This window comes from Xenia sp. Carnegie-2017, unplaced genomic scaffold, assembly GCF_021976095.1.
Source record: "Xenia sp. Carnegie-2017 unplaced genomic scaffold, XeniaSp_v1 HiC_scaffold_3, whole genome shotgun sequence".
Classification (NCBI taxonomy): domain Eukaryota; kingdom Metazoa; phylum Cnidaria; class Anthozoa; order Malacalcyonacea; family Xeniidae; genus Xenia; species Xenia sp. Carnegie-2017.
In genome coordinates, this window is record NW_025813493.1 from 8,346,130 (window position 1) to 8,373,808 (window position 27,679).

The 27,679-nt window shown below is 32.4% G+C and overlaps 1 protein-coding gene and 1 long non-coding RNA gene across 4 annotated transcripts; both read right to left on the reverse strand.

Annotated features, from left to right (window-relative positions):
• Positions 1-467: 467 nt before the first annotated feature.
• On the reverse strand, positions 468-27,465 carry LOC124455105 (transcription initiation factor TFIID subunit 11-like). 3 transcript variants are annotated; one of them, XM_047005841.1, is made up of 10 exons: positions 27,399-27,465; positions 25,697-25,763; positions 24,918-25,004; positions 24,189-24,497; positions 23,426-23,734; positions 22,666-22,974; positions 22,136-22,372; positions 1,748-1,777; positions 1,352-1,408; positions 468-807 (listed from the first exon to the last, which is right to left on the reverse strand). In XM_047005841.1, exons 2-10 carry the CDS (start codon positions 25,755-25,757, stop codon positions 689-691), a joined length of 1,518 nt encoding a protein of 505 aa, XP_046861797.1. In that variant the 5' UTR covers positions 25,758-25,763; positions 27,399-27,465; the 3' UTR covers positions 468-688. The 3 variants fall into 3 exon arrangements, with proteins under 3 accessions (XP_046861797.1, XP_046861796.1, XP_046861798.1); XM_047005840.1 differs by lacking the exon at positions 27,399-27,465 and adding an exon at positions 26,215-26,261; XM_047005842.1 differs by lacking the exons at positions 22,136-22,372; positions 22,666-22,974; positions 23,426-23,734; ... (2 more) ...; positions 25,697-25,763; positions 27,399-27,465 and adding exons at positions 2,185-2,316; positions 2,842-2,928; positions 3,616-3,682; positions 4,133-4,210.
• LOC124455106 lies at positions 15,504-16,981 on the reverse strand. Its single transcript, XR_006951713.1, has 2 exons — positions 16,850-16,981; positions 15,504-16,042 (listed from the first exon to the last, which is right to left on the reverse strand). It is a non-coding gene; the product is annotated as an uncharacterized LOC124455106 (long non-coding RNA).
• Positions 27,466-27,679: the final 214 nt, after the last annotated feature.

Consider the following 27,679-nt stretch of genomic DNA (forward strand, 5'->3'; position numbering starts at 1 on the left):
ACTGTTAGAAAGAACAGCACAAAATACGTCATAAGACGAAGCTAAGAAGAGGAAAAAAAGTCAAATCATAATACCTTTAATAGAAAAAAAAAATTATCTGTAGTCAAGTGCTTGACAAGTGAGTGCTCTAGCTAACTACTCGGATATAAATTAGAAAGGAAAACCATAAGCACTGCAAAATATTGAGCACGTTTTCACACTTAGCTTCATGTAACTGTATTTCAATGTCGCAAAACAACTCCTGTTTTCTTCATTTTGTCTCCTTACTTACTTTAAGGCATTTTTATATTTGACGTAAATATATATGGATATGACTCTCTACCTCTTTTGCGACTTTGATGCTAAGATTCATTTTCTGTAAGTATAGCGCATTCATAACTTTGAAACGTCTCATAATAGAAGTCTAGTTACTTATTATACCACAGTATTAATTTGAACAACATCGAGTAAATTTACTATCAATTTTGTTAAAGTGTATGAAAAGATTTTAATAGATAAGTATATGCAGCATGTTTATTTCGTAAAAAGGCTATGAATTCCCCAAAAAGCAGTTAAAAATATACGTTTATATACTTATATATGTTTGTGTTAGCTCACAGTATATATGTAGCAAGCAGAGGTATGTTTGTGGTAATGAACCAAAGTTTCATTACAATATGCTGGTATGAGAAACATGTTAAATTTATTTCTAATCATCATCTGAATCGCTATTGCTATCATCAGCACTATCGTAATCAATATCGCGCTCACTGTCGTCATCATAACTATCTTCATCACCGATGTCACTATCATCGTCATCATCTTTATCTGCTTATCAAAAAAATACCCTTATTAAACACTTACACATTGTTAACTTCTTCGCATAAATTTTCTTGGCCGGATAAAAATTGCTTTGTAGCCCATTGAACATATTTTAATACATAGAATGCTATCTGAAGAAAATATTTGAGGCCCAATCTTACATCAGACACGCGAGATCTTACTACAGACACGTGTGTAGTTTTTCGAGATTCTCTCGTGGAGTAAAAATTGATTTACTATACAAGCATGTCTGGGTAAAATCACGGCTTCAAAGAATAATTACGGTTTTGTATTACAGGTGGTGTTCCATATATTTCAGTTCAATGGTGTACCCTAACTTAATTTCTTTTCTTAACGGATAGATAATACAGTTTCACAAAAAATGTTTTGACCAAGCAACAGACATGAGAACTGTATCACATACAATATATTAATCAAAACTCATAGACGTCTAATGGAAAAGTCAAAGGGAGGGAAAGATGCTGCCATTTTCATTTTTTTTTAGCTAGTTCTCTTAAAAACTTTTTTTGAAGGAGTGATTCAGTATTACCTGTTGGTGTGGGTTTACTTGTTGTTGTTAGCACTGGTATTGTTGTTGTTGATATAGCTAAATAAAATAAAATGTTTAATATATACAGATAATTTCATATTAAATATTTTATAATACGTTTTAACGTTTAGTTGTTCGTTTCTAAGCTTATTCGATGGAGGAAATAACATGTTGACTAAATGGATTAGCGTTCAAACAACTATTACAAAACTTAAACGTAATTTGAAAGTAACTATAAAAATTATTGAGTTTGGTGAAAGCACTTCCATATTATTGATTAACAAAAAAAGGCAATTAGCTAATTATCGTGACAGAAATCCATTAAAAACAAACTTTTTTTCATGCATATATTACACAAGTACTTTTATCATGTGCAATGTTTCAAGTGCATCTTACCAGGTGTTGTACTTGTTGTACTGTACTGTACTGAAAGAAAGAAAAAACAAGAGGGCAGAATAAAAATGTTTACGACATTTATCAAAGTTATTGATATCAGCGAGTAAACATGGTTTAAAAAATTTTATACGAGAAAAACTGAAGTTTGTGATTTAGTGAATACGAGTCAGTTGTATCGTTACAAGGACTAGTATGGCTTTGAATATAACTACTACTAAGAAGATAAATCAAGGGACAAAATTGACGATCACATATTTTAATGGCAGAAATATATTTATCTTATTATCAAAATCGATGATAGAAAAAATTACTTTCCCGCGTAGTTGAATAACTCTATATCGACGAGGAAAACTTTTTCTATTTCTTAAGTAATAAAAACCCTCTGCTATCCTAATTCTTCTTCTTACATAAATAAATGGAAAATTACTGATAGTTACTTGTAGGTGTGACTGAGACAGCTTTTGAAGAAACATTAACTGACGAGATAGTTGTTGCGACAGTTGTTGATGAGACAGCTGTTGTAATAGAGGAACGCTCGATAAGCGGTGTTGGCAAAATCCTCGACGTTTCTAAATAAGATTTTGAAAGGTAGTGAATGTTAGTACTGGCAATGATGTAGAAGAAAACATGGTTTCGTTTATAAGGAGTCGGCTGACGTTCGTTTCATTGATACCTGGAGAAAGAACAACATCATTGTAACATTAATAATCTTTTTAATTTTTGCATAAATTAAACAACTGATATCTAAATGTTATACGTGGTACAGCAGTTGAAGATGATGTTTTTTAAAAAGATGGACAGTGATAAGTGAGTTGATGATGGTATTGTTAATGATTAAGCAGATATCAATGATTCAGTTTTATGTGAGAGAAATGCTCGTGGTATAGATGTTTGTAAAACAGTCATCCATAAAAAAAAGTTGCTTGTGAATAAACTGTTCAAAGAAAGTCGTGGTAGAATAGTTACAATTATGACAGAAGTTTGTTGGAAAATTTTTCCTACAATAGTTAGTCAATGCAAATAAATTCATTAAAGTTTTGAAAGTGCAATTTTATTTTCGTTGGCAGCTTGGTATACTGACGTTTAATATTTACCTGGATTGATACTCTTTTTTGTTTTACTGATGATAGTAGGTGAAATATATTTTTCATATCCAATGGTTCGGTTAGTTGTTACTGGTCCTATGGAAATAAATAGTCACATCGTAAAATGTAAAATACATGAACAAAATTTTTTTTATACATAAATTAGGGAACGCCTAAGCCAGAATTCAACTATTTTCATAAGTGAGGATCTATTAAATTTAGGTCCCTACAGGCCTTTGTATCGTCATTTTAGATATTCCACATCTGCGAAATATTATTGCTAATTGGAAACATGTTCCGTATGCTGTTGTTGCTATATTGTCTCTACTGCATAAAAAATAGCTTTCATTGTATAACTAAAACCATACCCCGAATACGTCACACTTGTTTGGACTGTCACATAAGTTATACAGCTTTTTCAAAATTTATTCACTGTGTGATTTTATTTTGCAAAAATGTAATTTGAAAAGATATAGCAAAATGAGTTATTTACAGCTCGATATTGTATTTTTCGTTTATTTTGCTTGTGTAATATATCTTCAAGCTCATTCCAAAAGATGAAATAAGAGAATAGTTGGAAGCCGTTCATTTAAGCTTCAATAAAGCAAATCAATTTTTACGTCAGCTCTAACGGATGTAACGTTTGCGGGGCTAGTTTTATTTTAATATTGCATAGACTTGAAAATGTCTGATTTTTAGTAATCTATTTTGATAGATTAGCATGCTCAGTCTCTGTCATACAACAATTTAAGCACTTTCTGATGAGTAAGCAGTTTAACTCACCTAATGGATCACTTGAAACCACAAGGATTCCCTTAATAACAAGTATTGCTGTCAAAAACATGACGTTCTATGTTGAAACAGAAACACATGTAGTCACATTAGAATAGCTGTATTGATAAAATATTTACATTACAGCAGGAAAAAACTTCGAAATATGTTTTAATAAAATAAAATATTTGTTTCGGAATAAAATTTAATTATTATAATTTGCAGAGATTATGAAAATTCATAGCTAGCCTAAATAAATTGAGTGTCCAAAACAGTGTGCTAAAGCAGTGCTACAGCGGATAAAATAAGTAAAATAGAGATTGAAACACGAGCCATGATTTTGTTTAAGAAAAATTTCTCTTCGTATGACATTTAATTGGATTATACATAGCTGTCACACTCATCAGGTTAATAAGTACAAGATAGCACTTGCAACGTAACTTATATGCATAATAATAAAAGATAACTACTAACAAAAGAAAAAATGATTTAATAATAAGTAAAATGATGTTAAAAATGAAGCTCTTACCATCATTTCAATCAAAGTCACTTCAAACGTTCACACAAGAAATAAATATGTCGTTTGTTATGTTATATGTATTTTAAGACGATATTGAAATCGAAGCTTCTTTTTAAGCAATTTTATATAACGCCAATATTATATTCTGTAAATTTGGATTTGAACCAAATATTTTGCATTTTATTTCCTATTGATATCGTTAACTTGAGCAAATTAAGAGTATATTTGATTTGTGATTGATGGAATAATCTGAGATGAAATGTTCAGGATGATTTTTATATCAATCAAATTAAAGAAAAATTGACGTAAAATGGTGTGTCGAATACATACTAATAAGCAGAAGCGTAAAAAATCTGCAAATTGTTTAAGAGATATTTTGACTTTTATTACATTTTAATGAGCTAAAATTTGTAGCACAATTTTTTTAATGGCTAATTTTCTTTATTTTATTTATTTTATCACTTCGATTCTCTGCATTGCATTTCAAGCACATTTTTTGCATGAACGACAGCCATCTTTGAGCTTTTAGATTATTTCATTGAATAAAGTATAAAATAATGTATAATATTTTTTAAAGGAAATGCTGGACAAAATTAACTTCATTCAAATACCACAAAATTTAAGTCGAAATATTTAGGAACAGTTTTTGGAATGAAAAGTCTCCGAAATAATATGCAAAAGATTGTCGCATGTAAATCATGTTTACAAGACAAAATGGGATTTTAAACTTTTTCTGCTGAATTACAGTAAGTGTATTTCTTCCGTTTAAATTTAAGTTGAACTTAAGGAAGTGCAAGAAAGGGGAAATCACATGCACCCTGTTTGTGACATGTCCATTGACACCATTTTTGTTGTGCTTTCATTCTTAAATGTAAGATCCTCAGATGAAATCAGTCCAAATTTAATTTTTATTTGGATAAGTAATAGTAATAAAAGAGAAATCGCATGTTCCTTGTTTAATACAAGAACCTTGTTTCGCAACACTTTCCGATATTCTGCCATTGCGTTTTATACGTTGTGTTTTATACGTTTTATACGCACTGGAGATTTTCGTAAAAATTATAAATCTAGTTGCTTCGCTTCACTATATTTGACAGTCTTTCTTAGATTAATAATGTTGTTAGTAAGAACAGCACAAAATACGTCATAAGACGAAGCTCAGAAAAGCAAAAAAAGTAAAATCATAATACTTTTAATAGAAAAAAAAACAAATTGTCGGTAGTCAAGTGTTTGACAAACGATATTGATAAATGTACTTGGTTTCTCACGCTAAGACGATGAACAAATAATGAAAAAAATTTTTCTGAAATAGAGTTATCATGATATCAACATTTTTTCAATATTTTATTGAATATTGATTTTATCATGAATTGCTTGTATTTGACTTTAAAGAAAGCGAAGCTGGTTTATTTTGAATAGTAAATATTAAATTCCTGCATCTATTGCCAAAACATTGAATTGAATAAAATTCGAGCAATGATTGGTTAAATACAAACTGAAAATCTTTTGTCCGACCACAGAAAGAAAGTTAAAATTATACGCTAAATTTCTTGGTAAGTGCATGCTTATGGATTAAAAAAGGTGTTAAAAAATTCAATCAATTTATTTCAAGAGCAATACTTTGATCGGAGTTTGTGAAAGTATGTAGACATTGTATGAATGCACTGCCGATTTTCGTAAAAGTGATAAAATACGTTTTATACTTTTATACGTTTTATACGCACTGGAGATTTTCGTAAAAATTATAAAATTTAGTTTGAGCCGTTTTCACACTTAGCTTGATGTAACTGTATTTCAATGTCGCAAAACAACTCCTGTTTTCTTCATTTTGTCTCCTTAGTTACTTTGACGTATATTTTATATTTGACGTAACTATATATGGATATGATTCTCTACCTCTTTTGGGTTTTGATCAGAATTTTCAGCAAATTCACAACGCATTTTATAGGCCTGCTCTAACAATAACCATATTTTCATTACCGCGATGAAAATAACGTTCGAATAATTCCTTAATGTCGTCCATATTGAATTGCTAAAGCAGGCCTATGTAATGGGTTGTGAATTTGTTGAAAACTCTGGGGTCTCAATACTACATTTATAGCGAAATTTTTTGAAATATCTTCCCAAAGCAGGCTGTCTGCAATTGCTTTTGTCTAATTTCCGGTTGTATTAACTTACGTTGTGAAAACATTTCCGTTTTGTCAAATTTTGTTTTTGTGAGTTTTTGTGTTTGCGTTGCGAGTTTTTGTGCTTGCGTTGCGACTTTATTGCTTGCGTGGCGAGAAACATTGTTTGTGCTGTGAACAATTAGTTGCATTGTGTATTTCTTGTGCTTGTGTTTTGAGATATTCCTTTTATTGTATAAATCTTTTTTAAGGTTTGAATAGTTTGTTTTGCGTTCAGAAATATTTTATTTTGTTTGAGCTTTCTGGGTCACCGTAGAAAGAAGATAGTCTGTGGTAGCGCTCGCCTGACAAATATTCTTTTTCAAGGGATGAGCTTGAAAAATGATTAATTAATGTAACGACAGCACTTTTTCCTGTTTTATATACGTTCCAAAACAATTAACAACTGGGGTTTTCTTTCATTGTGAAAATTTACGTATTTTAGTTATAAGTCATCCACAAACAAATTTGAACACTACAAGCAAAATATTCTTGGCAAAGGCAAGATATTGAGCCGTCGTTACATGCACAGACATCAAACTCGCAATCTTAAATATATTCGTCATGATTAATAGTGGAAGTTTGGCAAGTAGAGAACGGCTTTTCTTTTAATAAATGGCACTTCTACTTTATTTCTCGGGCAATGCCTCTCACATTTACACAAGGATGTTAACGATGATTCTTGTTTGGGCATGTGTGCCAAACTTTCCACGAATTTCCAAATTCCAAAACATTATTAGATTGTCTCTTATCGGGCATTATAAAATCATAGTTTTTGTTTTTATTGTAATTTCCACATAACCCCAGCATATTGTTCATGTATCGACTTTTTGCTGTTACAAAGACATTCTGCTGACCATTATAAATGAGTTTTAAACCAATTTTGGTGTTGATTTCAATTGTTCGACCTTTCGTTTTCACTATGTTTATCCTAGATAAAGTATAAAGGAAAAGTTTACATTTGTGTAACACAAGTAACAATTGCAAAAGAACTCGCATAATATGCTATGCATTTTAAAACAATACCAGAGGAAATAATGAGTATAAAGAGAAAGAAGAGAAGGTGCTTAACTTTAACTACACCTCGCTTTTTATAGGGTAACTGAACAGTATTTCCCTGCACTGTAATAGATCCTCCATTTCGCATTACAATGAACAATCCGGTTGGTCCAATAATCTGGTTGGTCCAATAATCCAAACTGTGTTATGTCAGATGATAACTATGATGTCCGTGCACTTTGGGAGATCAACTAAATTTCAAAAGATACTGCTCAACTATACTATATTCATGGAAAAATATGACATTTGTTGATTGATTAAAATCCATAATCTCATAAATGTATGCAATTACTAGAAATCACGACAGCACATTTGTTACAAAAACACTTGAAACACTAGATGGGTATGTTGTACCTTGAGTGTGATAGAAATGTTTGCAAACTATTTTTATTCAATCTTTCGCACCTTTTTCAGTAATTTCACATCTTCACAAGGAAATCATGGATTTTCAACTTAATTAATTCAAAAAAAGCAGTCTATTGTTGTTACGTGTTGCTGAGAGTTTTTATGAATTTCAAAAATCAAGAAACCTTTGATTTCTGATAAATTTCTTGTAAACGTGAAGGTAGTTGAGAAAAATGCTCATCTGTTCGTACACTTGTGAGCAAAAAAAAAACTAGCTGTAAAAACCAAACAGAAAATTAAATAACGTAATTTTAAAAATAACAAAATTGGGTATAAACAAATGTGGGTATTTGAGTTTCAAAACTAGTCAAGTCCAATGGTCTTTAAAACATAATGTGTAATAGTAATATGCAGGAGTATTGACAAAAAAACATTCATTGATCACTATCTTGAATGTTTGGTTAAAATCTTGTTGTGTTTACCAGCAGCTTACCAGTCCTTTTTGGTGGTAGCCAATGGTGGATGGGTTGTCAGTTACGAATTAGAAAACGAGACTCTTAACGGTTAAAAAAGTGAAATGCTGATAGTGTTACGTTGGAGACCTCGAAGAACTTTGTGAGAGACTCTTGAGCAGGTGCAACCTTATTTTCGACCTTCGATCTCTGGCTAGCACCAATCTGCTCCCGATTTCTCCCAAACGTCTCCTTAGTCTTCACAAGCCTTTGCAAACACAGTAAACATCTTTTATTTCTCAAATAATTAAAAAGAAGCATAAATCTTCTTTTATTCTTCCGTTGTAATCTGTCAACACAAAAAACTTATTAAATGTCGATCGACTGGAATAAAAAATTGATGCCATCTAAACAATATCAAATTCTTATTACGATGAAAATATACTTTAAAGAAAGAGATATATGCGTTATTTTTCATGAACTCTCAATTCTACTGCTGTTGCGCTCTTGATTCCTTTTCATGTCTCGAAGGGAAAAAGAGAGTAATGTTTTTACAGTGCAGACAAATTTGTACAGTTTTTTTTTTGTTTGAGTTGTGGAGCACAGTTGAAAGAGAAAGATGTGGTGCAAAAGATATATTTAAGTTTGTTGCCACAGGTAGAATACTATTTTAACTCCATTTTATACCTAAATAGATTAGTAAAAGACAAGTAAAGTTGAGATAAATCTCATATTGCACAATATAAATGTATTTAATTTGCGTAGCTGTTATGGACAGTTAATTTGCCGCAATTTGCATTTTGAAATTTCAATGAAAACTAATTTTCGTGTAAAAGAATATCGTTGCTTTAATAATTATTATTATATGGCGAGCGTCACTTCCGGCAAAATGGCGCGCTTTTATTGGCTGAGAAACATTTTTACCAGTCCATTATTTTCCCGTAATCGACCACGGCTCAAAATGTGTAATTTTACTTTTAAATGTATACAAACTTCGTAATGCAAACAGCAAAACGCTAAATGAAAGAAACAATAAAACCTTTTACGAATGTGATTGGAAGAAAAAAACACTCGGGAAACAGCTTAACTATCTAGACGATACAATATGGAGTGGAACAATAATGAAACAAACGATAAGAGAACACAAGAGGATATTTATGTACGAATGTGAGTCGAAGGAAAAACACTCGGAAAACAGTTTAACTATGCAAACGATACAATATGAAGCATTTTATTTTTTATTGGAGAAAAATAGAAAAGTGAAAATCAAACGATTAAAAACAGCAAGTACGAGAAAGAAGGCAAGCATCGTTTCAGATCATATAATTATACTTTTTATTACCTCACTTTATCGGTCTTTACTGAGGAATATCAGATCTCTGTCTTTTTTTACAAACCTCGCCCTACGGATTAGGTCTGTACAAAATAACCTTGGTCCGATATTTCTCCGTAAAGACCTCACGCTCGGTTAATAAGGGCTTAAAGTGCTTATATTACGAATTTTAGCCCCATTTTTTATGAGCTTAATTGAAAATTTGGATTATTTGGAGAACTATGACATGTCGCTGGGCTTAAACAGATAAATATAAGTTCCTTAATTTTGCCTCCAAAGTCGGGTACTATTTGCGAATTTTTTACGACGCCATATTGATAGTTGTGACGTAGATAGTTGAACACGTCTGTTTCTGTCAATATTATATTGTATTATAGGAGATGATTTTGTTGTCGTTTTTCTTGTCTTAAAAACAAATAATGACAGTATTTTCAATAAAATATTAAAAAACAAGTTTTCCGGAAAGTATGGCCTCAAATCAGTGCTCAGATAATTCGAATTCGATGTCTGAATGCGTATCTGATTCGAGCTCGGAATCCGTGGGTTATGTCGAGCATTTAAACGACTTCGCATATGACGATGAACCGCTCGCAGGAGATGGTGATGAAGTGCATACTCCAGATGATCCAGATGGGATGGGAGAATATTCGGCCTTTACCTGCTTGTGTTTACCACATAAAATTCTTTTCAACACATTTACCACAATTTTGCTCTACAATGGCCATCGGACCAATGTGTTTAATGTGTTCTTTTTGGATTTTCAGCATTGCAGTTAAAGCACAATTTTTCAAATAACTCAACCAATGAGATGTAAAATACCATGAACATAGGTTGTTCATGCGAGCTTGCTCCTTCATCAATTATGTAACACGATTAAGAAAATTCATTATTATGAAATAAAACAGAAATCTAATTCTTTATAAGATAAAATACCTGACTGTATTACTTGTGGTATCTTCATCTAAATCTTCACTCTGACTAGGCAGGCCGGCAGCCTTACCATCCTACACTAGAATAAATAAAGCACACGTCTAGAAAGCAAACCAGTACAGGAGGATCGTGGAATGTACAAACTTGTCCGTCTTCTATATTTTTGAAATATACATGGTCACATACTGCATGACAAAAGGCACCATTGCCTGTTACTTCTGTAAAAGAGCGATGCGTCAAGACCTTATTACTTTCAGTGATAATGGTGAAAAGGCTTTTCTCCTAGGAGAATTCAGCGACTACAAGAAGTGCCGAGAAAAACTTAAAAAACACTCTCAGTCTAAATTTCACGCAGAGGCGACTGAGAAAGTTTTATTATCTGATGATTCAAGAAGAGATATTTAAGCGATATTGGTCAGTGAATTGAAGAAAACCCAGTAAACTCGAAGAAGAATGTTGCTAAAACAACTAAGTAGTATAAGATATTTGGCACGCTAAGCCCAAAGTTTGCAAGGTAAAACTGAACTTGAGAGTAACTTGCAACAGTTGCTAAAATTAAGAGCAGAGAATGTACCTGATTTGTTGGAGTGGATTGACAACGGAAGATATCTCAATCACGACATCATAAACAAGTTGATTAATATGATGGGCAATGCAGTCCTGAGATCTATAGTGGCAGACATCCGTAAGGAATCACAATTATTTAGCCTAATTGCAGACGTGTCTAGAGACATAAGCAACAAGGAACAACTAACATGTTTTTTGCGCTGGATATCTAGAACCGACTTGTCCGTCCATGAAGATTTCCTCGGAATGTACGAGCTAGAGAAAACCGATGCTGAAACAATCACCACTTCGCTGAAGGACATTTTGTTGCGATGCAGTTTGACGATAGACGACTGTCGATGGCAAACATATGATGGAGCAGCAAATATGGCTGGAGGCAGAAGTGGGGTTGCTGCCCGAATATCTTCTGAGAATCCTCACGCCCTGTACATTCGTTGCGGTAACCACAGTCTTGACTTGGCTTTGCGTGATTGTGTAAAGGAGAGCTGGATTATCAGCGATACGTTGAAGGAGGTGCAAGCAGTTGGCCGTGTTTATTCGATTTTCACCAATACGAATGGTGCAATACCAGCATATTGCCAAGGAGATTGAAGACAGCGGCACGCAAGTTGAGAATCCGCATTTGCTGTGTCCAACTTGATGGACAGTAAGAACCAAAGCCATCTCGGCTGTCTTGCACAATTACGAGGCCCTCTACTCTGCATTACTTAGCATTGCCAAAGAATCTTGCAAGTCCACCGTTCGTGACACAGCATCAGGTATGGCTAGCCGATTGAAGAAGTTTTCCTCGTACTTTGGTTTGAGTTTTGCGCAGAATATCTTCAGCGTGTGTGGACAAGAAGCCTTACAGAAGCCTTCAATAACGGCACAAACAACTGTTACTTGCATAAATGCCTTGAAGACAAACTTGCAGCGTCAACCAGACAACTTCTCTTTGTCTTATGACCAAGTAGTTGTTTCAAGCAAGTCTATCAACTTTGTAGGCGATCGTACACAACAAAGACCGAAGAAAGTTCCGTGGCGACTTCAACACGGAGACGGCGAGCAACATTATTTCCAAACTGCGAAAGACGCCCACCGTGCCCAGTATGTTGAGGCAATTGATGTGTGCTTGGCTTCACTACAGGAGCGCTTCGATGAAAAAACATATTCTGTATTGATGAACATCGAAACCGTGCTCATTAATGCAGCAAACGGGCGTAAGTTTGAGTTGAATGATGAAGTTGAACACCTTTACGAAAATGACCTCGACTTTCACCAGCTGAAGGCGGAGTTAAAGCTTCTTGAAGGAATTATCTCGCAGCGACTTCCACAAGTAAAGAAGGTGACATCAATTGACACCATAACATCTATATTCTCAACCGAAGAAAATAACTCATCGCAGATTCTCATGGCAATGTCTAATGTTGTTCGACTCTTGCAGATTTACCTTCTTGCTCCAATGAGCGCAGCCTCTTTAGAACGATCTTTTTCATGCCAGTGGCTTGTCAAGACACATCTCACGAGCACAATGACGGCAGCAGGCTACAATAATCTTATTGTTATGCATGTAAACAAGGCCAGAACTGACGAACTGGACTTACGTTTAATCGCTAAGAACTTTGTTCTGAAAAACGAACGTAGGGTTAGATTTTTTGGGAAATTTTAATGAGATCGCATTACTTAATAAAATTGTTCATGTAGTCATCTTAGTTCAATTTGTTAGCACGCACGCCGAGCAGTAGAGAATACGCATAGCATTCTAAGAATGTCTACCAATATTTTGCAGACTTTGAAACTTAATCATGATTCATGAAACAATGCATATCTGTAATATACTAAAACAGTAAGCTGCAAACTCACATGCGCTTTTCGGTCAGTGCCCCCCCTACTTTTGAGATACTTCCGCGGCCCCTGTGCATCGACATTCCTTCGGTTTTTGAATCATTGGCGCAACTAATTTGATTGGGTCCGCCAGCAACACAGTGTTTTCCTCCGCGTTTCTTATTAAGATTACTAGTAGAATACGCCATGTTGATATATGTGTTCAACTTTCTACGTCACAAGTCATAAGCATACCAATCAAAAAGTTCGCCAAAAAAATGCTGAAAATCGTGACTTTGAACGTCCGTAAAATCACTTTCACCAATCCAATTTCAATTATAATTGCAGATTTAAAATCATTGAAACAAGGTCTTTCAATTAAGTTCATAAAAAAGGGGGGGCTAAAATTCGTAATATAAGCACTTTAATAATAACAACGTACAAAATTTAAATGAGTTCGCAGCATCATTAATGAGTATCGTTAGCAAAATTTATACCCTTTTGAGATCGAGTATCATTCGAAACATTTTGCATAAAAGCAAAATATCATGTGGCTACATGTATATTATAAAATTAAATACGTAGCTATAGATATTTTGTTATTTCCTGCCAAAAAATTTTTTAACCCAACAAGCAAATAGATATATATCAGCTGGGATATGATAAAAAAATATGACAACGTATATCAAAGTTGCTCTGATAATTTCATCATTTACACAATGTACTTGGTCTGCTATAACAATACTACACTTTTCTTGGACAAAATTATTCGATTTTTTTCAGATTTTTGTATTACATTTTTTTAGATTGTTTTTGATGATGTTTTTATGCAGTGAAAAATGGAGAAAAATTAGCAGTGGAGAAAAATAGTTATTTTTTCATTAATATTTGATGTGGTGCATTAGTAAAGCATAAGCATGCGGCAAAGAGGAAATAATTGTGCTGGTTACCAAAGGTATGGGGCTACAACATTCAAAAACTAATTCTTAAAGAAAGTTGTAAATGGTACCTTCAAACATGCCATGATCACTGTAGCTAATATGCATAGGAAATTTTACTGCCTTCATTGACATATCAGAGTCATAAAAAATTGAATAAAACTAAATTCAAGCATATCAATTTCTACATGGAGAAATTGTAAATGATTTTATCCCACACCCTCGAATATTTGCTTCGCGGTTTAAGACACTTAAAAATTTATTCTAAATGACCACTGGGAAATGTCCACCCCCGTTCACCCCATGGTGCTGCCACCAATGAAAACCATGCACATGTAACCTTTGCATGGTCAGAGCTACTAGGTACAGTTTCGTTTTTTCATTAATTTTTTCGTCAAAAATCTTTGTCAAAAAATTTGAATAGAACGGCTCTCAATGCGCAAGAAGGACAAAACCTGTTTTTACACTGATGATTTCATGAAAATGATCTTTTGCAATGGAAAGATTTGGAAAAAGTTTCTTTTTGCTTTACACGTCCATTTGCTTTTTTTCACTACAGGTTGCCTTGTGTCTTAAAAGTTTACTTTGTATCTCTTCCTTTTAGCAGAAGAAAGCTTTTTATTGAACATGCACTTACGTACGATCAAACAGACGTAACACTTAACTATATGCCTATTGGAAAAAAAGTGGAGTTTTTTTATCCGAAACGAAATTTTTATGTAGATAAAAGTAAAGCAGTTATTAGTAGCATAATGTTTTTTCATCTAATTCTTTAGTCATCCCGTCTTCGTCGTCATTTTCATCATTTTCACTATCATCACTGTCATCGTCACTGTTATCATCACTTTCAATTTCTTCATTAGACTTGTCGTTGTCATCATCATTTGAAAAAAATTTGGACATATTAGCTAATTTTCTTTATACAGATAAAATAATAATGAAAATCGTGTTTGAACATATAATGAAACTGCTCATGTTCTTGGGAAACTTGAGCTCTAGGTTCATACATGTAATGTAATGCCATTATTATATAACTGAAGAATAAAAAAGAAAAGTTTAAGGTAACAAAAAGATTTCATGTACATTCCTCTTTTTTGCTCTTTGATGCAGTTATCAAAACAGGATACAGCGCGATGACATATTAGTAATTTAAACAAACACAACGAATAGAAACTTGATTAAGATTTCTGTAGCGTTTTTTGGCATATTTTTTAAAGATTTAACATCAAATAGTTATCATTGAAAGTGTTTTTGACTCTAGATCAAATTTCACTCAAATTCTTTTTTGACTGTCCTTATCAAAATATTTAAAAGTACGCAGCATAACTGATTAGTGATTATTTCATTCTCGCAATAAGCCAATAACATGTTGAATGTTGTCATATTAAATATGAAAAATTAAGTTCTCTCGGAAATTTGAGAAATCGTCTTTGGTTTTTAACTAAAACATAAAGTAGTGCAGTATTTTGAATCTGATATTTGTGCAAACTCTAAACTCATAGCGATAGCAAACGTTTCGAAAAAAATCCGAGTTATCAGATCATTTTTGGCACCTTATGTTATAAACGATCGTTACTTTACAAAAGCAAAAAATAAATCAAAAGTGTGAAAAATAGAATTAAAATAAGATGATTTATGTTCAGTCAGTGAATAATTTCTATTTGTCTTTCAACAAGCCCACCAGCCAATTGTTAACTTTTGGCACAGATAATGTATCGAAATGAAAACTGCATTTTCCAAAAACATATGAGTTATTTATGATGTATTAATGATTAACAAAGGTCAAAATTTTTACTTAAATATTGATTTAATCTCTCGGCGATTAAATGATTTATTCTCAACCAAGATGCACATAACTGCAGTATGATAGTTAAACTATCAACAAACTATGAACTGTATAGCTAATCGACACTCTCTGCACTTTTCAAAAAAGATTTGCACCCTTAATTGCAAATTTTATGAAAATTTTAATATTTACATATTGTACTAACAAGCTTATTTTCTACAAGGCTGACATTAACTATTTGAAATCTGCAATATCCAGTAGCATCAAAAGCAGTACAACTGATTCTTGGTGGTATGCCTTGAAAGAATGCTGTCAGATTATATGTGCACTGGTTTACATTTGTGGGAGAAAAACATTCTTTAACCAGGTAGACTGCAATATTAATGAGAATTCTTGTTAGGGGTAGAGGTGGTTTTGGTAATTTTAAGCAGCAATTTAATCTTTCTTGCCGCGCTTGCATCACAAACAATGTTTAGTTGAGAAAAGCTAGGTACGGACTGCGATGGAAGGACTCTTATATTCAATTTAGGCTGCCACTGTCCTATATGAAAGAAGTAACATGAAAATGGTGAAGATGTGCATATTATTTGCAATTTACATAATTCTTCCTTTTTTTAATGTAGTATACCCCTTTATCAGAGAAATCAAAAATCGCTTTACTTGCAACAGAAGATAATATATTATTCCTAACACGGTATTATATTTACATGAAAAACATTTGGGCTCGCACCTTCGGGATACTAGTCTGCCGCTCTACCTGTTGAGCTACCAAGCCCACAGGGATTGGAGAAGAGACAAATCATTTTCTAAACTGCGTACGGACGAGAGATTCTCACCACTATAGCAGATACTCAGACTAGTATCCCGAAGGAGTGAGCTCAAATCTCGTCCAAGTCACATGTTTTTCATGTGCATATAAAACCGTGTTAGGATTAGTATATTATATATATTCGATGATGATTACTTTGGAATAATGTCGAAACACGGTGCCATCCAGTAAATTGCTATAGGGGCGAGAATCTCTCGTCCATACGCAGTTTAAAATGAGATTTGACAATCTTTGCTTGTCAAGAATTTGAACTAAGTTGCAGATTAGCTAGAGTCTAAAACCTGCTCTTTTGTCATTTCTGAAGTAAACGTCTTTTCACAGGGAAATGTCGAAAGATGTTAATGGCTGTAAAAAGTGACTTGTAGTACAATAAAAATTTTAGAGAAAGGTATGTATTTTCCTATTATAACAATGCCTTCTATCTCAGTTTTATTTGCATTACCAATATTGAAATTATTTCATGCTACTTAAATGTGTGCAACTCATTAAGTTAATTGACTAAGTTTTTTCTTCACTTACCAGGTAAGACTGGTCCTTCGACACACCCAGCTTGCTCCGAAGTTATGGGGTCACTTAGCACCAAATTTAAAATTTTAATGAATAGCAGATCTTTAAGATGGCACTTTTTCATTGTTTTTTTTTAACGTTGGTCCAAACTATAATAATGGAGCTTAAAAATACAAAAATAACCTTTGTGTAAACATTCGTTGTATGAAGATGATATTAACTAATACATTAACTCCCGCAGGTTACTGAACGAATTATTGTATTGTTTTGAGTTCTTTCTGTGTAAATCAGATTTACTTAAATGATGAAATTTCTTTTCTATAACAGAATTCAAAGCGATATTTTACTCACAATAACAATTTTTACAAGTACATCAAGTGCACCAAACACTTGACAAATTGTCAACATAACGAGTAAATAGGAAGGAAACATTGAATTAATAATGAACAAAGTGTTTTTTGTGTGTTAGCAAAATGAATTTTGAATACCGTTCATCACTACATTACAATTTTGGAAGTAGAGGCTGGAAACCTCGAGTTTGCAAAGACTTAGTTTGTACCAGAACATTCTTTAAAAGAGACACGCATAATTTTTGACGAAGTTTTAACTTATCATTTAATGTGTGTATCAGGAATCCATCAAAGACATGTTGTTATTCTTTGTACTCTCACTATTTCGTTACATTCTTTAAAAAATTCACACATGCATGTTTATCTATAATTGTACTCGAAACTATACAATTAGCTGCAGTAATAAGAAATCTATATATAATATTTATTTAACAGTGTAATTAGCAACATTAAATATCAAAACATTTCTTAAGATCCTTTTTGCTTGAAGTATTAAAAGAACAAATTACTAAGCTGTACGTTACAATCAGTTGTTTAGCTGTCTAATTTCGCAAATCCAAACAAGGAAATCGTGTTGAGATTTTTGAATGGTCTGTCCAATAAAACAAAACAATTATTTCAAAATACGTTATTGCATCTTTTAATGTTTTCCACCTTTCATAACGAGTTCTTTTGATTATTAGTATCTCAACTCTAATGTATATATCTAAATATCTTACACTGACGTAAAGAAAACATGTTATAGGCTAGTTAAATTCCCTGTTCAATATATAAGCATTTTCTATAAGGTAAAATATATCAGATTTGCTTTAAACATTAGATTTTCTACCTTGGCAACTAGAATAATAGTGCATAAAATGCTTCGTCAATGCACTCATTTTAAACAATGATATTGATAAATGTACCTGGGATTCTCACGCTAGGACGATGAACAAATAATGAAAAATATTTTTCTGAAATAGAGTTATCATGATATCAACAATTTTTTAATATTTTTTCTAGTAGTCATTTTGACTCTATGATGAATTAATTTCAAGTAAAAATTCAACGTTCTCAAATTATAATGGCTACATGCAGCTTTTGCAATACTATAGATATTAACACATCTTACACAATAATTGAATATCAATTTTATCATGAATTGCTTGTATTTGACTTTAAAGAAAGCAAAGCTGGTTTATTTTGAATAGCAAATATTAAATTCCTTCATCTAGTGCCAAAACATTGAATTGAATAAAACTTGAGCAATGATTGGTTAAATACAAACTAAAAATCTTTTGTCCGACCACAGAAAGAAAGTTAAAATTATACGCTAAATTACTTGGTAAGTGCATGATTATGGATTTAATAAGGTGTTAAAAAATTCAATCAATTTATTTCAAGAGCAATACTTTGATCGGAATTTGTTAAAGTATGTAGACATTGTATGATTGCACAACCGATTTTCGTAAAAGTGATAAAATTTATTTGCTTATCTTAATTATATTTGAATGACTTTTTTAGATTAATAATATTTTTGGTAAGAACAGCAGCAAATTCGTCATAAGACGAAAATAAGAAAAGCAAAAAAGTAAAATCATAATAGCTTTTATAGAAACAAAACAAATTGTCTGTAGTTAAGTGCTTGACAAGTGAGTACTCTAGCTAACTACTCGGATACAAATTAGAAAAGAAAACCATAAGCACTGCAAAATTTTGAGCACGTTTTCACACTTAGCTTCATGTTACTGTATTTCAATGTCGCAAAACAACTCCTGTTTTCTTCATTTTGTCTCCTTAGTTACTTTGATACATATTTTATATTTGACGTAATTATATAAGGATATGATTCTCTACCTCTTTTGCGCTTTTGATGTTAAGATTCATATTTTGTAAGTATAGCGCATTCATAATTTTGAAAGGTCTCATATTAGAAGTGTACTTACTTATTATACCACAGTATTAATTTGAACAGCATCGAGTAAATTTACGATGACTTTTGTTAAAGTGTATGAAAAGCTTTTAATAGATAAGTATATACCATGTTTATTTCGTAAAAAGGCTATGAATTCCTACAAAAAAAAAGCAGTTAAAAATATACGTTTATATACTTATATACGTTTATGTTAAATCACTGTATATATGTAGCAAGCAAAAGTATGTTTGTGGTAATGAACCAAAATTTCAATACAATATACTGGTATGAGAAACATGTTAACTTTATTTCTAATCATCATCTGAATCGCTATTGCTATCATCATCACATATCGTCATCAATATCGCTGTCAATGTCGTCATCATCACAATCGACTTCATCTATGTCGTCGCTATCCTCGTCATCATCTTTATCTGCTTATCAAGTAAATACCCTAATTAAACACTTACACATTGTTAACTTTATGTCATAATTTTACTTGGCCTGATAAAAATTGCTGTGTAGCTCATTGAACTAAAATACATAGAATGCTATCTGAAGAAAATATTTGAGGCCCAATAATACATCAGACACGCGAGATTTCACTACAGACACGTGTGGGGTTTTTCGAGATTCTCCCGTGCATTGAAAATTGATTTACTATACGAGCATGTCTGGGTAAAATCAAGGCTTCAAAGAATTATTACGGTTTTGTATTACAGGTGGTGTTCCACGTATTTCATTTCAATGGTGTACCTTAACCTAATTTCTTTTGTCTACGGATAGATAATACAGTTTCACAAAAATGTTTTGACCAAGCAACATACATCAGAACTGCATCACATACATTATATTACATGTTTGTAAATGATGATCGTCCAGGTTAATAAAGTCCTGAGAAGGACTGTTTTTGTTGTTGTTGACTGACGTTTCGACAACCTTAGCGGTAGTCATCTTCAGAGTCAAATGAGGAGTAAACGTCAGGTTAGCCGTATTTGTTGTCTGGTTCTTACGTCATTGTATTGTGTGTACAGGAAATGTGCAGGAAATGTGTATTGTCATTGTGGATTAGTGTGAAGTGAAATATTTTATTTTTAGTTGTGATGTGTGATTTAGGTGTGACGTTTTTAGTTGTAGTGTGTGGGTGTCAATTGTGTATTGTCATTGTGAATTAGTTTGAAGTGTAATGTTTTAGTTGATCGTTTGTTTGTATTGTGAATAAGTCGTTTGTAAGGTGCCGGTAATTGCTGTGATCTGTTCAGGGGGGTTTGTTCCAAGTTGGTATACCAACTTTCTAATGTAAGCCGTTGTCTATAGTCAGTACTGTAAGTGATGCATTTCGCCGAGTCCCAGTCAATGTTGTGCTTTGTGATTCGGTGATGTTCGGCAATGTGATTAGTTTTGTCTTGTTTCTTAGTAGCTCGTTTGTGCTCAGTAAGTCTTATGTTTAAGTCCTGCCAGTTTCCCCGATATAGGAGGCGTGACAGTCGGAGCAGTTTATTTTGTAAACTGCACCTTGTCGTTCGTTGGGTTGTTCTTTGTCCTTTATGTTCGTAAGTACTTGTCGTAACGTTGTGATTGGTTTATGTGCGACACGTATGTTGTATGGTCGTAAGATACGCGAGATAGTCTCAGACGTACCTTTGATGTAAGGTATCGTTGCTGTTGTCACTGAGTTGTTCGTTTCGTTGGGTTCGTTGGGTTCGTTGGGTTTGTAAGTGTTGCGTTTGATAAAGTCAGAGTTATAGTTGTTTTTGTCAAAAAAAAAAAAAACATGTTACAAACATGTAACGGTGCTCCCGGGTTCAAACCATTTACTTTAATACATTATATTAATTAAATCTCATAGACGTCTAATGGAAAGGTCAAAGGGAAGGAAAGATGCTGCCATTTTGAAAAGTGCCCAAATGTGACTTTTAGTGAAAAAAGTTGCTAACAATAGTTTTAAAACAAATCCTATCAAGCATTTTTAAAACGAAAACAAAGAATAATAACTCGGGGACTGTATATCAACGCAAGAGAAAAAAAATTAGTCGTATGCATATTGCCAGTTTTGTCACCTTTTGAAGTTGGTGAGTTGCATCACTCGTATCACAAGTAACTATAAAATTTTGACTGATGAAATTGGGCTGTAGGTCATTTTAAACAAATAACCTTTCATTTTTTTTTTGCTAGTTCTCTTACAAACTTTTTTTGTAAGAGTGATTCAGTATTACCTGTTGGTGTGGGTTTACTTGTTGTTGTTATCACTGGTATTATTGTTGTTGATATAGCTAAATAAAATAAAATGTATAATATATACAGATAATTTCATATTAAATATTTTATAATACGTTTTAACGTTTAGTTGTTCGTTTCAAAGCTTGTTCGATGGAGAAAATAACATGTTGACTAAATGGCTTAGCGTTCAAACAACTATTACACCACTTAAACGTAATTTGAAAGTAACTATAATAATTATTGAGTTTGGTGAAAGCACTTCCATATTACTGATTGACTGAAATAAAGGGAATTAGCTAATTATCGTGACAGAAATCCATTAAAAACAAACTTTTTTCTTCATGCATATATTACACAAATACTTATATCATGTCCAATGATTAATGTGCATTTTACCTGGTGTCATACTTGTTGTACTGTGCTGCTCTGAAAGAAAGAAAAAACAAGAGGGCTGAATAAAAATTTTTTACGACATTTATCAAAGTTGTTGACATCAGTGAATAAACATGACTTGAAAAAAATTATTCGAGAAAAAGTAAAGTTTGTGATTTAGTAAATACGAATTAGTTGTACCGTTACAAGGACAAGTATGGCTTTGAATATAACTACTACTAAGAAGATAAATCATGGGACAAAATTGACGATCACATATTTTATTGGCAGAAACATATTTATCTTATTATCAAAATCGATGATAGAAAAAATAACTTTCCCGCGTAGTTTAATAACTCTATATCGACGAGGAAAAATTTTTCTATTTCTTAAGTAATTAAAACCCGCTGCTATCCTATTTCTTCTTCTTATATAAATAAATGAAAAATAACTGATAGTTACTTGAAGGTGTGACTGAGACAGCTTTTGAAGAAACATTAACTGACGAGATAGTTATTGCGACAATTGTTGATGAGACAGCTGTTTTGATAGAGGAAAGCTCGATAAGCGATGTACGCAAAATCCTCGACGTTTCTAAAATAGATTTTGGAAAGGTAGTGAATGTTAGTACAGGCAGTGATGTAGAAGAAAACTTGGTTTCGTTTATAAGGAGTGGGCTGACGGTCGTTTCATTGATACCTGGAGAAAGAAAAACAACATTGCAGCATTAATAATGTTTGTGAGACATAGATATTTCTAGGGCAGTCATCCATAAGGAATTTGCTTGTAAATAAACTGTTCGAAAGAAGTCTCTGGTGGAATAGCTGTAATTAAGACAGCAGTTTGTTGGAAAACTGTTTGTGCAATATGTAGTCTATGCATATAATAACGTTGTGAAACAGTAATCGTATTTTTAGCTATTTACAGCTTGGCACACTGACGGTTAATTGTTAGCTAGATCTAGATGTAAAAGAAAAATAACTTATATTTACTTGAAGGTGTAAGTGAGGCAGCAGTTGAAGAAGCGTTTACTGACGAGATAGTTTTTGTTTCATCAGATATTGATGACACAGCTGTTTTAACAGGGGGAAGTTGGATGAGCGATGATGGCAAAATCTTCGATGGGACAATTGTTCGTAAAATATCCGTTGAAGAGTTAGTAGTTATTGGAGCTGCTGTTATTTCAACAGTTGTTTGTGGCAAAGCTGTTTGTTCTTTGCTAGTTAATTTCACTGGCGTTGATGTTGAAGAAAACTTGGTTTCGTTTTTAAGGAGCGGGATTAAAGTAGTTTCATTGACACCTGAGAAAGAACAACATCATTGTAACAATAATATTTTACATTTTTGCATAAATTAAACAACTGATATCTAATTGGTGCACGTGGTACAGCAGTTGAAGAGGGTGTTTTTTAAAAAGATAGACAGTGATAAGTGAGTTGATGATGGCATTGTTAATGATTAAACAGATGTCAATGATTCAGTTGCTTGTGAGACAAATGCTCGTGGTATAGATGTTTGTAAAACAGTCATCCATGCAAAAAGTTGCTTGTGAAAAACTGCTGAAAAAAAGTCGTGGTAGAATAGTTACAATTATGACAGAAGTTTGTGGGAAAATTTTTCCTACAATATGTAGTCTATGCATATAATAACGTTGTGAAAGAGTAATCGTATTTTTAGCTATTTATAGCTTGGCACACTTTCGGCTAATTTTTACCTAGATCTAGATCTAAAAGAAAAATAACTTATAGTTACTTGAAGGTATAAGTGAGTCAGCAGTTGAAGAAACGTTTACTGACGAGATAGTTGTTGTTTCATCAGTTGTTGATGACACAGCTGTTGTAATAGGGGGAAGTTTGATGAGCGATGATGACAAAATCATCGATGGGACAATTGCTCGTAAAATATCTGTTGAAGAGTTAGTAGTTATTGGAGCAGCTGTTATGTCAACAGTTGTTTGTGGCAAAGCTGTTTGTTCTTTGCTAATTATTTTCACTGGCGGTGATGCTGAAGAAAACTTGGTTTCGTTTATAAGGAGCGGGATTAAAGTAGTTTCATTGATACCTGAGAAAGAACAACATCATTATAACATTAATAACATTTTAAATTTTTGCATAAATTAAACAACTGATATCTACATGGTGCACGTGGTACAGCAGTTGAAGATGGTGTTTTTTAAAAAGATAGACAGTGATAAGTCAGTTTATAATGTCATTGTTAATGATTAAACAGATGTCAATGATTCAGTTCTTTGTGAGACAAATGCTCGTGGTATAGATGTTTGTAAAACAGTCATCCATGCAAAAAGTTGCTTGTGAAAAACTGCTCAAAGAAAGTCGTGGTAGAATAGTTACAATTATGACAGAAGTTTGTGGGAAAATTTTTCCTACAATATTTAGTCTATGCATATAATAACGTTGTGAAAGAGTAATCGTATTTTTAGCTAATAATAGCTTGGTACACTTACTGTTTATTGTAACCTAGATCTAGATCTAAAAGAAAAATAACTTATAGTTACTAGAAGGTGTATGTGAGGCAGCAGTTGAAGAAAACTTTACTGACGACATAGTTGTTGTTTCATTAGTTGTTGATGACACAGCTGTTGTAATAGGGGGAAGTTCGATGAGCGATGATGACAAAATCATCGATGGGAGAATAGATCGTAAAATATCTGTTGTAGAGTTAGTAGTTATTGGAGCAGCTGTTATTTCAACAGTTGTTTGTGGCAAAGCTGTTTGTTCTTTGCTAATTATTTTCACTGGCGGTGATGCTGAAGAAAACTTGGTTTCGTTTATAAGGAGCGGGATCAAAGTAGTTTCATTGATACCTAGGAAAGAAAAACATCATTGTAACATTGATAATATTTTTTATTTTTGCATAAATTTAAAAACTGATATCTAATTGGTGTACGTGGTACAGCAGTTGAAGATGGTGCTTTTTAAAAAGATAGACAGTGATAAGTGAGTTGATCATGGCATTGGCAATGATTAAACAGATGTCAATATTTCAGTTGTTTGTGAGACAAATGCTCGTGATATAATTGTTTGTAAAACAGTCATCCATATAAAAAGTTGCTTGTGAAAAAAACTGTTCAAAGAAATTTGTGGTAGAATAGTTACAATTATGACTAAAGTTTGTAGGTAAATTTTTCCTACAATAGTTAGTCAATGCAAATAAATTCATTAAAGTTTTGAAAGTGCAATTGTATTTTTGTTCGCAGCTTGATATACTGATGTTTAATATTTACCTGGATTGATACTCGATTTTATTTCACTGATGATAGTAGGGTCAATAGATTTCTTATATCCAATGGTTCGGTTAGTTGTTAGTAGTCCTATGGAAATAAATAGTCACATCGTAAAAATTTAAAATATATAACAAATCTTTCTTTATACATAAATCAGGGAAAGCCAAAGCCAGAATTCAACCATTTCCATGTGTGGGCATCTATGAAATTTCAAGTCTCAACCGGCCTCTGCATCGTCTTTTTAGATATTCCCCATCAGCGAAATAATATTGCGTATTGGAAACATGTTCCGTATGCTGTTGTTGCTATATTGTCTCCACTGCTTAAAAATAGCTTTTGTCGCATAACTAGAACCATACCCCAAATACGTCACACTTGTTTGAGCTGTCACATAAATTATACAGCTTTTTCAAAATTTATTCACTGTGTGATTTTATTTTTAAAAAATCTAATCTGAAAAGATATATAGCAAAGTGAGTTGATTACAGCTCGATATTGTATTTTTCGTATATTTTGCTAGTATAATATATCTTCAAGCTCAATTCAAAAGAAGAAATAAGAACAAAGTTGGAAGCCGTTCATGTAAGCTTCAATATAGCAAAACAAATTTTACGTCAGCTCTAACGGATGTAACGTATGCGCGGCAAGTTATATTTTAATTTTGCATAGAATTGAAAATGTCTGATTTTTTAGCAATCTATTTTGAAAGATTAGCATGCTCAGTTTCTGTGTCATACAACAATTTGAGTACTTTCTGATGAGTAAGCAGTTTAACTCACCTATTGGATCACATGAAACCACAAAGATTCCATTAAAAACAAGTATTGCTGTCATAAACATGACGTTCTATGTTGAAACAGAAACACATGTAGACACATTAGAATAGCTGTATTGATAAACTCTTTACATTACAGCAGGAAAAAAACTTCGAAATATGCTCTAATAAGATAAAACATTTGTTTCGGAATAAAATACAATTATTATAATTTGCAGAGTTTATGAAAATTCATAGCTAGCCTAAATAAATTGAGTGTTGAAAACAGTGTGCTAAAGCAGTGCTACAGAGGATAAAATAAGTAAAATAGAAATTTAAACACGAGCTATGATTTTGTTTAACAGAAATTTCTCTTCGTATTACATTTAATTGGATTATACATAGCTGTCACACTCATCAGGATAATAGAAACCAGATAGCACTTGCAACGTAACTTATATACATAATAATGAAAGATAACTACTAACAAAAGAAAAAATGATTTAATAATAAGTAAAATGAGGTTAAAAATGAAGCTCTTACCAGCATTTCAGTCAAAGTCACTTCAAACGTTCACACAAGAAATAAATAGGTTGTATGTTATGTTATATGTATTTTGAAGACGATATTGAAATCAAAGCTCCTTTTTAGGCAATTTTATATAACGCCAATATTATATTCTGTAAATTTGGATTTGAATTAAATATTTTGCATTTTATTTCCAATTGATATCGTTAACTTGACAAAATTAAGAGCATATTTGATTTGTGATTGATGGAAAAATCTGAGATGAAACGTTCTGGATTATGATTTTCATATCAATCAATATAAATAAAAATTGACGTAAAATGGTGTGTCGAATACATAAAAATAAGCAGAAGTGTAAAAAATCTGCAAATTATTTAAGAGATATTTTGACTTTTATTTCATTTTAATGAGCTAAAATTTGTTGCGCAATTTTTTTAATGGCTAATTTTCTTTATTTTATTTATTTTATCACTTCCATTCTCTGCATTGCATTTCAAGAACATTTTTTGCATGAACGACAGCCATCTTTGAGCTTTTAGATTATTTCATTGAATAAAGTATAAAATAATGGATAATATTTTTTAAAGGAAATGCTGGACAAAATTAACTTCATTCAAATATCACAAAATTTAAGTCGAAATATTTACGAACAGTTTTTGGAATCAAAAATCTCAGAAATAATATGCAAAAGATTGTCTCATGTAAATCATGTTTACAAAACAAAATAAGATTTTAAGTTTTTCTGCTGAATTACAGTAAGTGTATTTCTTCCGTTTGAGTTTAAATTGAATTTAAGTAATTGGAAGAAAGGAGAAATCACATGCACCCTGTTTGTGACATGTCCATTGACACCATTTTGTTGTGCTTTCATTTTAAAATGTAAGATCCTTAGATGATATCAGTCTATTTTTAATTTTTATTTGGATAAGTAATAGTAATAAAGGAGAAATCGCATGTTCCTTGTTTAATACAAGAACATTGTTTCGCAACACTCTCCGATACTCTGCTATTGCGTTTTATACATTGTGTTTTATACGTTTTATACGCACTGGAGATTTTCGTAAAAATTATAAAATTTAGTTGTTTCGCTTAACTACATTTGACAGACTTTTTTAGATTAATAATGTTGTTAGTAGGAACAGCGCAAAGTACGTCATAAGACGAAGCTTAGAAAAGCAAAAAAAGTAAAATCATAATACCTTTAATAGAATAAAAAAACAAATTGTCTGTATTCAAGTGCTTGACAAGTGAGTACTCTTGCTAACTACTCGGATACAAGTTAGAAACGAAAATCATGAGCACTGCATAATATTGAGCACGTTTTCACACTTAGCTTCATGTAACTGTATTTCAATATCGCAAAACAACTCCTGTTTTCTTCATTTTGTCTCCTTAGTTACTTTGATGCATATTTTATATTTGACGTAACTATATATGGATATGATTCTCTATCTCTTTTGCGGTTTAGATCAGAATTTTC

Coding starts and splice junctions, on each gene's coding strand:
- LOC124455105 (XM_047005840.1), bottom strand. Junction 22,373..22,665: donor TGCCTCACTTACACCTTCAA/GTAAATATAAGT, acceptor TTCTTTCTCCAG/GTATCAATGAAACGACCGTC. Junction 1,409..1,747: donor TACAACAAGTACAACACCTG/GTAAGATGCACT, acceptor TATTTTATTTAG/CTATATCAACAACAACAATA.